This window comes from Lipophrys pholis (assembly GCF_963383615.2).
Source record: "Lipophrys pholis genome assembly, chromosome: 13".
NCBI classification, from domain to species: Eukaryota; Metazoa; Chordata; class Actinopteri; order Blenniiformes; family Blenniidae; genus Lipophrys; species Lipophrys pholis.
The window spans coordinates 22,554,203-22,566,289 of NC_137632.1; the positions used below are offsets into that span (position 1 = coordinate 22,554,203).

At 41.3% G+C, this 12,087-nt stretch overlaps 1 protein-coding gene across 1 annotated transcript in view; it reads right to left on the reverse strand.

The window, feature by feature from the left end:
- Positions 1-223: 223 nt before the first annotated feature.
- LOC308118407 (calcitonin gene-related peptide type 1 receptor) overlaps positions 224-12,087 on the reverse strand; it is a 34,192-nt gene continuing 22,328 nt past the window's right edge. The window contains exons 2-13 of the mRNA XM_080477808.1: positions 11,265-11,373; positions 8,839-8,992; positions 8,611-8,721; positions 7,457-7,569; positions 7,003-7,094; positions 6,800-6,926; positions 6,547-6,700; positions 6,411-6,471; positions 6,184-6,250; positions 4,763-4,981; positions 4,125-4,166; positions 224-1,348 (exon numbers count right to left, since the gene is read on the reverse strand). Coding sequence (XP_080333934.1) covers positions 1,127-1,348; positions 4,125-4,166; positions 4,763-4,981; positions 6,184-6,250; positions 6,411-6,471; positions 6,547-6,700; positions 6,800-6,926; positions 7,003-7,094; positions 7,457-7,569; positions 8,611-8,721; positions 8,839-8,992; positions 11,265-11,339 — 1,437 coding nt within the window. The 5' untranslated portion in view covers positions 11,340-11,373 and the 3' untranslated portion in view covers positions 224-1,126. The remainder of the gene's footprint in view (positions 1,349-4,124; positions 4,167-4,762; positions 4,982-6,183; positions 6,251-6,410; positions 6,472-6,546; positions 6,701-6,799; positions 6,927-7,002; positions 7,095-7,456; positions 7,570-8,610; positions 8,722-8,838; positions 8,993-11,264; positions 11,374-12,087) is intronic.

The following is a 12,087-nucleotide window of genomic DNA, read 5'->3' on the forward strand; positions in this document are numbered from 1 at the left end:
TTCATTATATTAACGTTTCATGCCTTCCCGATGTAAGGATTGCACTAAATTTTAAAACTCACCAAGGTACGTATTAGCAAAGCTTGAGCTTCCTGACCTGTATTCCACCTTCTCTTCAGTACCCGAAGCGATGCCACGTCACGAATGCAACACGAGCTAATGCTCACCTCTCTATGATATGTAGGTAAATTAGATAAAAAGTGTGAGAATAATGGACAGCAGTGAGAGGGAGGGTGACAACTTTAGTGGTACATTCATATGTATTAAAATCATATAGCACATGTGTTCTCACAATGACGCTTCTGTGGAAAAATCTGCATTTTGAATGTGGTTAAAAAGGGTTCACCTGTCAATAAGGGTCACTTAAACACCGTCAGACATTATCAAGCATGCCAGCTAATAAGCAAATTCTGCCATTCATCTGCATTTCTCGCACACAAAGCAACAAACACCGAAACAAACAAGAAACATTTAAAAAGTTTACATGATGCTGGCAACAAGTCATATCAGTACTTCATTGTGTCCTATTAAAGAGAACATGTCACCTTTAATAAATACTGTATGGTATTCAATGTGTTTATGTAACTAAATATGTTTTGATAAATTAACATGTGAAAGATATCATATAGTTTTAATATATTATTATGCACCTCGTCCATGTCTTATATCTTTTCTGATTCCTTATTAAAACATGAATGAGGCAGACAGAACGTTTTGGTTTGGCACCAAATGTGTCAAAAAGGAATTTACAGTGTAACCGAAGGCTTTTTTGTGCACGTCAAGACCCCGAAAGGTCAACCAGGCAGTCACTGTGCATCCCTCTAGAAACAGATTCTGTTTGATAGAAAAGCTGCAACAATTTTGTGATTATCAGAATACATCTGAGTCCAAGTGAAGCAGTCCTGGAGTAGCTGCATGGAGGTCACCTTCACAGCACAGTTAAAGGGTCTGCGGGACCATCTCTTTCAGGTGGGTGATCCCCTTCCACACTCATTCCTTCTAATATTGTATCTACAGGTAGAGGCAAGTTCCCACGGTTGTCACAGAGCTCCAAACATGTTGCAGGTTTTAAGGGTGGTGGTGATGGTGGTGTTGGGAGGGATCGAGTTTGAGGGGGGTGCTGGTGTCAGGCGAAGGGGCTGTCGGATTTTAAGATCGAGACATCCGTGTCGAGGCAGCTCTTCCCGTTCATGTGTTCCGTGTGGCCGTCAATGCTGTAGCAGCCCTGCACCTCGGTGATGGAGGAAGCCGTGTAGGACGCAGAGCGCAACGCGTCCGAGTGGTTCCCCACGCTGCTGCCGAACTGGATGTGGTACTGGTTCCAGTGTCTCCTCAGAACTGCTTGGACCTGGACAAGGAAACCAAATTTCAGATGTTAAGAGGGCTGTTGAGAAGTCCTTTGAATTTCAACACACAACCCACCTCATGTTTGTGTGGTAGCAACTTATTAACTCTGTGGAAATTTAAGATGCATCATATAGCATAAATCTATTATTGCAACAGAAAGATAAATATAAATGTTGCAAAAAAAACCTGACAGGCTCAGCATATCAACATACTTGGCGCTCCACTGCAGATGCCTCCATACTGAGGTCGATGCAAGTGTCTGAGATCACAAAGTGTCTGTTGAGAGTTTTGTGATGGTGGAACAGACGGGACCGAGCGAGGAAAATGTGAAAGAATTCATGCTCAACCTCAAAGTCGTATCGGGTGTGGTTTTTGGCGAGTCAACAAGTGAGTCGCAATCATTCTAGACAGCGCTTGTATTTCCACCTGGAGACGCTCAGCGCTCCACTCCACTCCAAAGACAATGAGTATTATCCAGCAAAGCTACATCAAGTTGTGCAGGGAGGATTGAACCGGGACAGAAAGTTGACAAAGATAAGAGATTGTGAATCTGATCATTCTGATCAGTACGACAATGTGGCCACAGGGCAGAAGCGCATGCCCACACACACAAAACAGGCCAAAAAAATAACACAGGCCACAACCCCCCCATCTGAAATGCTGGTGGTGTGTAAAAAAAACAACAAAAAAACCCAGCCTAGATTGTGCAAATTTGGGGCAGGAGAAAGAGCACTGTTCCTTAGTAGAACATTGTATTGATCTTCTTGGAAATCATTTTTGGAATACTAGAAAAAATAGTATACAATCCCAGCAGAAATCCAATCTAGGACTTGGGCTGTTTCCTGTACTTAAAACATAACTTGGACTCTTTGTTCACACTTGTTGCCCAGATTGCATCTATGAAATGTTGCAGACCTCTCCGGCATCTCTGTATCTCGGTAGCGAGGCCAAGAAACGAACAGAATCCCTCCACATACAAAAATAAGGATTCTAGAAAGTGTCTTAAGTAAGAAAGTAAGTAAGTAACTTTTATTTCTATAGTGCTTTTCATAGACATGGAGTCACAAAGTGCTTCACAGTAAAAACAAATAAAAACAGATAAGAGAAAAAACTATCTTAAAAACACAACAAATGCCAAGAGTCAGTGGCAGCGTGGGTCGATTAGACTAGAATGCTTTGGCAAACAAATGTGTTTTTAGGCACTTTTTAAAGATGTCCGCTGAGTCCAGAGAGCGCAGGTCGAGTGGGAGTTCATTTCAAAGTCGGGGTGCTGCAGCTTTGAATGATCGTCTCCCCGAGTTTTAAAACAGGTACATGGAACCTTTAACAGGTTCTGCCCAGACGATGTCTTATTGACGTTTCCTTTGAGATGTGAATATTTATTTTGAAAAGCTCAGATCTAGCAAAGCTTTGGGCCCTTCATATAATCTCAAGCATCCACCCATGGGATTCAAGAACCCGAGGTGGGTATTCGTTGAGTAAAACGAAAAACGAAAGCAACGTGAAAATGTATTGTTTGCCACCTGGTATGATGTCAGCATGACTCAGCAGACGTTTTCAATGACTGCAGCTAATTGTATTCTTCACTGCACAACTAACAACAAATGACGGTCGATTTCCACGCAGAGATGCGGCTTCACATAGTGCAGAAGTGTGAACTCGCTTTGATCTTAATTCAAAGGTTGTTCGTGCTTCTTAGCATCTTGACAAATGGCGGCAGTGAGCTATAGGCCTTAGCTGACCCAAAAAATGAATGAGAAGATGAAATGACTGGAGAATCCCAACCATCTTCCCAAACCAGGTTTTGAATCCTTCCCAACAATCTGTCTGTCCTATCCTTTTCCATCCTCTATCCCTCAACCCCCCAACCAGAACAGCAGAAATCCTGCACCCCTGAGTCTGGTTTTGCTGGTTTCATCCTCTTAAAAGGGATTTTTTTTTCTCTTTCCACCATCTCCTCTGCTTGCTCACGTGGAATTCTTGGGTTTTCTCTGTGAAAGTGCCTTGAAATGACTGACTTGCACTGGGCGCTATACAAATATAATTGAATTGAATTTAACTGGGTTTTGATGACCTTCGCTTAAGCTCATATTCACAGAAAGACTGGAATCGACTTGTCCGGTTAGGAAGTCTTGAACATATTTTCAATCCGGACACCCCAAGAAATGTGTTGAACAACACGTATTGCTCGTGGAGGGAGTTGCAACTATTTCAACTATTTCTTGATGGTCAACAGTTTATCCATCCACCCAGCACCTCTGTGCAATGTCTCAGCCAGCTGCCTGACAGTTCCACTTTGACAACACCCTGAGACGTCAACCGTGTACAACAGCCAGATCTGTTGAAGTCAAAGTGACTTGTTTACGCACAAACGTTGATGTTTTTGTATAAATGATTGAATCCTTAACACATGATTTCTCAGAAATATTGAGTAAGCGAGAACCTCTGACTGAATGGATCTAGCAGAAAAGAGACAGAATTGCAGAGGCAAACACTACATTTTTGCCAGAGCAAAAATTATTTACTGCTTCGGAAGGCTGAAGTAAACATGTGTAGCTCGATTAAGTCGTGTTGTCGAGATTAGGTTTCTAGGTTACTGTGCAGTGTATCGATGCACCTCAGAAACAAGTTATCCAGTGGATCTTTTGTGATAATTATTTTGTTTGCGTCCCAATCATCCTGTAGAGAACCGGAGCAGACAGGGGAAGCGTTGAATGTTGTGTAAGCATGCAAGTCTAAAAAAACAACAAAAGTACAAGGGCATAACCCAAACTTACTTCTCCATTGAAAAAGCAGAAGATAGTGGCCACCAGTAGACCCTGGAATGGGAAAAAAAATAAAAAACAGAACAAAAGAGATGACACAGCTTATTAACTCGTATTAGCAAAACTGTCTGGCGACAACATGTAAGGGTTTCAAAGTGTTGTTATGAAGCAGGCAAGCTTAAAAGGTCAAAACTGAAGACTTTTGGAGCCTGTTGCTCGAGACCCCGCGCTGCCCATGCTGGGACAGCTCAGGACGATCAGATAACACCTCGTCAAAATCCAACTAAATTCTACCCCTTTCGGCTCACATAATTCATGCCTTCCGTCCTGCTGTTTCAGCCAGTGACTGCAGCGTAAACAAAGCCTGATGGGAATGTGTGGCTTTCAGTAAATGGCGTGGATTCAAGAAAAGTAATCTGTTCATTTTTAGTTAAGCTGAAGCAGGTTTTCCTGTAAATTATGTATTGGTTACGAGGACAGCACGTCTTCCCAGAGGCATTGTAGTGAATGTAAGAGGCATAGAACCTTTGAATGCCAATCTAAAAATATACACTGGACAGACATTTGCAGAGCATGTCAGTGTGAGGCTTTGAACGCAGTCGTGGTGTGAAAACGTCGACCCAACAGAAGCTCCGTGACCATGGCCTCACCTGGTAATGCATCAGTATGTGCATGATGTAGTCGTATATTTCCGAGGAGACCCGGCCCTCGGGCTTGTAGGGAAGCAGGACGTACTGGATTCCCAGAAGAGGCACCAGGATGAGCGTGGCTCTCACCGCCTTCATGTAGAGGCTCGACTCGGCCTGATGGGTCACCTTCAGCTTGGTGATGAGAACTCGCACGATGTTTAGCAGAAAGAACAAATTCACCTAATGAGGGAAACCACAACAATATTATTACAGGTAGGATAAAGTCCATGTTCATGTCTGTGTCTGCCAATGAGAAATCAGATGCAAATGTATCTGTAATTCCCTTGTACCAAGGTTTGTCTTGCTCTTCATGTAAAATTCATCTACCAGCACATGCGTCGCATCGAGCAGATAAAGCATTGTAGACAGGACAAAGATCCACTGAGGATTAAAAAGGTTGGACTTTAAATGAATGAGAATTTGTGTGAAATAACTAAATAGACTATTGTTGAAATGCAGGGAGAAACGCAATCTCAATTTGTTTGTTTCGAAATTTGAGTTTCGGGAGTCCGTTTACACAACAACAGTCCTCGGAGCCACCGAAAACAAAACTCCCAGGTCGGAACCTTTCATTGCTCTGGAAATGCAACTTTTCTGAAATGCTGCTATCTTCAAGCTTGTTTGTTTTTAGTGTTCCATGGCAATCCTACACAGTGTCGCGGCTAATAATCTTATGAGACAATCACAATCTGTTGGTGCGTTGAGGAGGCACTAATTATTGTTACTCAGTACGAAAACTTTGATTCTGACAAGACAAATTTGAAGATGACATTGGTTTATTCCTACTTTCCCATATGACTAATGTGTTTTTGCTAGTAAAGTACATATTTTGTAAAAAGTGAATTCTAGAGTTTTTTTGTATGTTTTTTTCTCGCACACTGTGTTTCGGACAGGCTCAAATATTGTTTCCTTCAGACATGAGCATATGTTTTCCGATAAATATGTCATAAATCAAATCGAAAACCAGGTTAAACTGAAATGACAAAAAGAACCGAAACAATTATGTCCCTAGAAACATATCCAACACGGTGTTGTTTAATGCCGAATGTTTAGTGCCAATGGAGTCTTTTGGGACCAGTTTTCTCAGAAGCATGCCCCTCTGTGCTGATTAGGTTAATTCCTAGAAACCAACACATGCCCGAGGTCCAGTCGGCAGATCCTCAGAGAGGACGTGCCTTGATTTCATTAGATAAACACAATTATGCAAGTTATGAAACCGTGTCCTGTTCTCAGGGCCCCCCACGGTGTCCGCTCGGAACCGGACAAAAGCAGCTTATTGTGTCGGTTGTGCAATAAGAGCTGCGCAATGAGAAAAACATGGAGCGAAATGTGTCTTAATGTGTTCTTTAACTTTTTTGTAAAAACAGAGATAGCTTTCTCACCAATAAAGCTGCACAGATTGGACCATGGATGATGTAGAGTAGCGACGTTTTGGAGCTAATCCAACAGCTAGAGTGGAGAAGAGTTCAATTAATAATTGGTTTAACCAGCACCAATGCAGGATTCACCACAGCAAGCAACAGCACCTTCAAGAAATCAATATCTCATTTGTTACAATTTAGTAGTGATTCTCATGAGAGTTGCACAGATACACAAGTGTGCAGCTTACTTGTCGTTGTAGTAGTAACTTCGAGCAATGGCGTGTATCGAAGCCGGTATGAGAGGAAAGCCTGAGAAAAAAGAAGATCAAGTTAAAGACTGTTGAGCCATACATGGTTTGAATCTGACCGTGAGCTCCGACATACCCCAGCCGAGGAGATAGTACCACATCAGGTGCTGCTTCTCAGCAAACACGGCCACCACGATGAGCGTGTGCAGATAAATCCCCTCACACAGCATCCAGAAGTAGTTACAGCCAAACAGGTAGAGGTGAATGAATTGGGAAACTTTGCAGCTTGTCTGGAGGAGAACAACATTATATTTGGAAAGTGATAAATGAGAAAGACAACGGCTTGATAAATCTGTGATACCGTCACAAAATGCAGTTGATACACTCACTGGATTCCTCTGCACGAGCTCCTGGTTGTTTGCAACCGCGGTCAGCCAAATGATGGTGATTACAGAGTTCAGAACAAAGGAGAAGAAGAGGTTTTTGTGAAGGGTGATCCTTTGGCAGCTCAAACTCCTGCAACAACAGGAAGGGAGTTAGATCACAGTGCTTTTGGACCACGCAGAGGCAAAGATAAGAGACGTCGACTCACTTGAAATGGAAGAATATTCCAAGGGAAATGAAGAGGGAAGTCAGTGACAGCCCATGTCCTATGAGGGCTAAGTAGAAAAGATTCATTGCAGTCTGAAAAGGAAAGCGGAGGCAGGAATTAGATTATCTGGATCGGTCTGATCTATTTCCCTGATGAGTACTCGTGTAGTGAGGCAATACACCACCGCAGCATCGACATGCAGCTTATTGTCTCCAGAAACCAGGTGATTTTCATTCCCAGACAATCAATTCTGATGTTGAAATTTTTACCTATTTCGCGTTAACACCGTCAAATTGAGTAGAACTTTTGTCCAATGTAACATACACATGTTAGTGACATTTTACCATTTGATTTCTATTGTAAAATATAGAGCCAAAGCCCAGAGAACTTTGAAAAAGAAGAGCGCTAATGAACAATTTATATACATTAGATTCCCTTTGCTGAGCTGACATACCACTCTGCCTTCATTGGTGTGCTCATTGCAGCGGGTGTAGTTGGTCCATGTACGGTTGCTCTCCGGATGAAGAAACCAATGGCCGCTGTCAGTGCAAATCTTTGTGACCATCTCTGCAGGGAAACATTACATATTTCAAACAGAATGAATTTTGCTTTTGGCCGAAGAAATAACATACATTTTCTTATAATTGTAAACGGTGATGCAGGTGAAGGACAGAAAAATTATGATTTGGTAAGGATGTGATACAATTTCATTTGACATTTGTGTCTACCCAGAATCACATAGTGTTATCGAACAATGCGATACCAAGGCTCATTCGAGATACTGCATTCTGGAAAATGGGTTTCATTAATAAGAAGTCATCTTGGAGAACAATTGGTCAACTCGAGCAATGTTTCAAGGATTTGTTTACTTAATGCATCTCCGAAATTGAAGGTTTTATTCGGTTCATACGACTACCTACTGTTAAAAAAAACAATTAATACAACTACCCTCCTGCCAAACAAGCATTTACGCAACCAAATACCTACCCAACATACATTAATACCACTTGTCTATCCAACCAACTATTTAGAGTAGGGGTGTCAAACATAAGACCAGTGGGCCAAGACCGGCCCGCAAGAGGCTCCAACCTGGCCAAAACACCAAGCAAATGGTACAAATGTCTAAGAAAACATTGATTTTTTTCTTATAATTTTCTTATATTACATATAATGGACACAACACAACACTGAGACCCGAGCTGAGATATTGGTGGTGCTCCCATGAAAGGTAGCTACCTTATTGTTTGTAAACTGGCTTAAAAGCCATGCGGTCAGGGTAAGTTTGTAAAAACATGCATAATGCAACAGTTATTGGAGAAGTTAAATGGACATTTCACTGTATTCTGCACCTGGAGGCTTCATTAAAATTGGCTTTATATTCTGATTGTAGTCATTTTCAGGAGTGATTGCTTGGTTGTGCGAAGGTTTGAACGTTCATCTTGGAAAACAACAATGGAGGACTCTTCCAAGGATTGTGTAGGTTGTGGGCTTCATTTACAAGAAACTGCATCCAACCCTTGGATAAGAGTTTGGCCCACAATGTAAAAGTCAGGTTTTCTCAAACTTTGCAGAGTCCATTCTGCCTTAACAGAACCAGGAAGATCTCACCTGAAGGGTCAAAGTCCTGGAAGTAATCCGGGCAGTGCTGTTCGGATACAATCCCTGCAATGGTGTCGTCCCAACACAGCCAACCATCCCAAGTGCGATTACACATGGGCTCTGAAACAACAGAAACGAGTACAGCAAAAGGAATCATTGGACAGTTTTACACCAACTTGTCACTCCCATACAATTCAGAAATCCTCAAAGTTGGGAAACACGAATCACCACAGTTACCTTGTCTGCCGTTGGTGTTGTCCTTCATTATCTTTTGGTAACACTCAAACTGTGCCGTGACGATCTTGTTCCTCGTCAGGCTCATGTCGTGGTAGACGTTGGTTGGATGGAGCTGCTGGGTTTCGTTGACCTCCATGCTGGCCTTCACCAAAAACTGGGCGCGAAGAGAAAATCAACACAAGTTTTAAATAGCTTCTTAAAAAAATTTAAAAATAATAATAATATGTTGGTGACACTTTGAACCTTATCTTATTGTAGATGTCACACAACTGATGGCTACAGTGTTCAAGTATGAGTTTATATGAGAGTAAAAGTAAGTGCTCCACAGATGACTGGCAAAGCTGAATATAATCAGTCTATCAGAAAAAGTCCGTCGACAACAATCCATTCATCTCGGACAGAGAGATCATCAATTGTAGGGCCAACAAAGAGAGACACACAATCAAATTTAGAGACACCTAAGAAAAATGTTTAATGTGCGAAGAAACTGGGGTATTCTGAGAAAATACACACACACAAACTTGACTAAGAAATGGCTCCCAAAAACAAACTACAGCACCAACTAGTGGTCCAGCATGCTGACTACATCTTTATTACAGTTTCCACCATTTCTATGGAAATAGACATGTAAGTACAAAACGTTTCAGAATAGAAAACAATGCTTTTTCACTTCAAACGTTGTGTAAACGAAGCCTATATTTGTCAACTACCTGTATGTTTGCACTTTATCCATCCATTCTCTATAGCTACTTTATCCAAAGACAATACTATGGACATAAAGCAAGGCACTAATCTGAAAGGTGTCATTGCAACATATGAATAACACCAACTTTGGGATGATTACCCATGCACATGTCAGTAAAAAACATCTCTCAAAACACTTTTGGATAATTGGAGGACCCCTGGTCATGTGGAGAAAACCTACATGATCTCAATAACAACATGTTAAAGGCTTAAAAAATGGCTTCTTGCCATAGTCACTACTCAACTGCCAAAAAACTGCCAAAAACTTTGGTCATATTTCATTTAAAAAAACTCCCATGTGAAAGCTTCCGACGGAAGAGCTTTTCATCCTGTTTATGTTATCTCCCAGGAGAATATATGCACTTATCTTTTTATTTTCTCATACTGTCTTTATTTTCATTTATCTCCCAAAGCGAATTGACATCTAGTTCAGAAGTCCACAACCTTTACACCAGGCGTCATTTTTGGATACTTTCCACAAAATAAATATGTCTTTTGCTGCAAAGCTTGTTTAACTTTGACATTATAAATAACATATTCCAAATTCATGAGCTAAAAAATTTTTTTACATTTAAAGAATTTTGAAAACTACAACTAAGAACTGCTGACATTTCATTGTTGTATTTAACAGTTTTAGCCATTGAAGTTGTTCATGCCATTTCTACTGCTATGGTAGTTTTAGCTGTTTTAACCTGTTTTGCAGTTTTAGTTTGAACCCTTTCAGCCATTTTTGCTTTTTTACCCATTTTAGTACTTTTACCATCAGCTTTTGCTGTGATGATGTGGTGTATACTTTATTTGACAAACTACTGAGCCATTCTGTCACTTAGGAGTCACATCAAAGCGTACAATGACAGATAATACCAACATTAAAATCAGATAAAACTGTTTACTTAGACTCCTTGTCTAGATTACGCCCTTTAAAAATCATTCTGTGTGCCTGCCTCTTTAAGACGGAATGTATACACCAAAAGCACAACAAAAGGTGCAGAAAATTGGGGAATAGTGTGCTATGACTTGATAAATGATTCAGCAAACCATTTCCGAAAACAATCTCAAAAAATCCAAAATGGAGGGGATACTAGTCAGCAGCAAGCGGCAGGCCCACGCAAACTTTCATCTGAAACTTTCTAGTTGTGACTTTGTAATTCTGGTATGTCACGCCCCTTTCTCTCCATTGCCACGTCATCCATGCATCCAGTCATAGATTGTCTCCACCATTCCCATGACACACCATGACTAGTGTGACTGTATTATATCCTCTGGGTGGTCTGGGTCATCTCTTAAAAGACTCTAATTCCCACAGTCAACTTTGGAACGCTATAAAAATTCCAAAAGATCACTTAATCACCCGATATCACAGAAAATGTTCTTTTCCCCAAATAAAGAGATAATATTCCGTTTTTTGGAAGGAAAGAATTACTAAAATGAACACCGCATGTCTGACTCCCATTCATGGCTTCATACTCACAGGATGTACGAACGTAAGAATCTCAACTCGGGAGCCGTGCTCAATGTTTCATTACATCCCGACGGAAACTATGACATCTATGCAGATGCACTGCCAACCAGATGTGTCCAGCAGCAGATACCAGCTTGCAGCAGCTTTTTCATCATTTCGACTTGCAAAAAAAGCCAGTAAGTTTGAGTAAAAGTATATTATGGAGCAGAGGCCGTCTTACCTTCGTCAGGTCACACAGCAGTACGAGCGCCACCATCCAACCCCACGCAAAGCCTTCCAGCTTCCTTTCAGCCATGTCAGAGCTGGTTGGTGATTTATCAACTGGAGCCCTGGAATGAAAAGCAAACAATTAAGCACGGTCATTAAATTCAGATGCGCCGCCCGTGACCCCGTCTGCTGATAAATGTTTTGCCAAACGGCCATAAAACTGAAATGTCACCAATCGTACCCGCCGTCACAGTCAATTTATCCAGGAACAGATGGCGGGATTAATGAAACCAGGGGTTAACGGAATATGCATAATGATGTTTGTACAACACCCACACGTTTTTGGATTAATCCAACCAACAGGTATGAAGTACCGAGTTTAAAGAGGGAGCAGAGCGGAGGTGCAACTCCCACAGACAACCCCAGAGCGAGCCCCGAAGCAGTATGTCTAATTTGTCCCACATTAATGATGAATGACAATTTACAATTCAAATGCAAACTGAAACACCAGCAGTTCATACTCGATTTATCAAAGTTGAATGTCTTCAAAACAAACAGTAAGTGCATCAGAATGTCAGCAATTAGCATCATTAGAGACAACAAAGTGATTTAGTCACTCGCAGAAGCACTTCATTTGATCTGTTGTAATAGGAAGTCTTTGCTAATGGTGATTACGATCATAACCATAATCAGTCCTCATGTACTGAGCATCTACCCACTGATGAAAACTGCAGCTGGAGAGACAAGTCACAGGGATTCACCCAGTCAAAAGCCTTCTGATTTTATGGATGAACAGTAATAAATTGTTATAAATGAAATGAAACTACCAAGAAAAA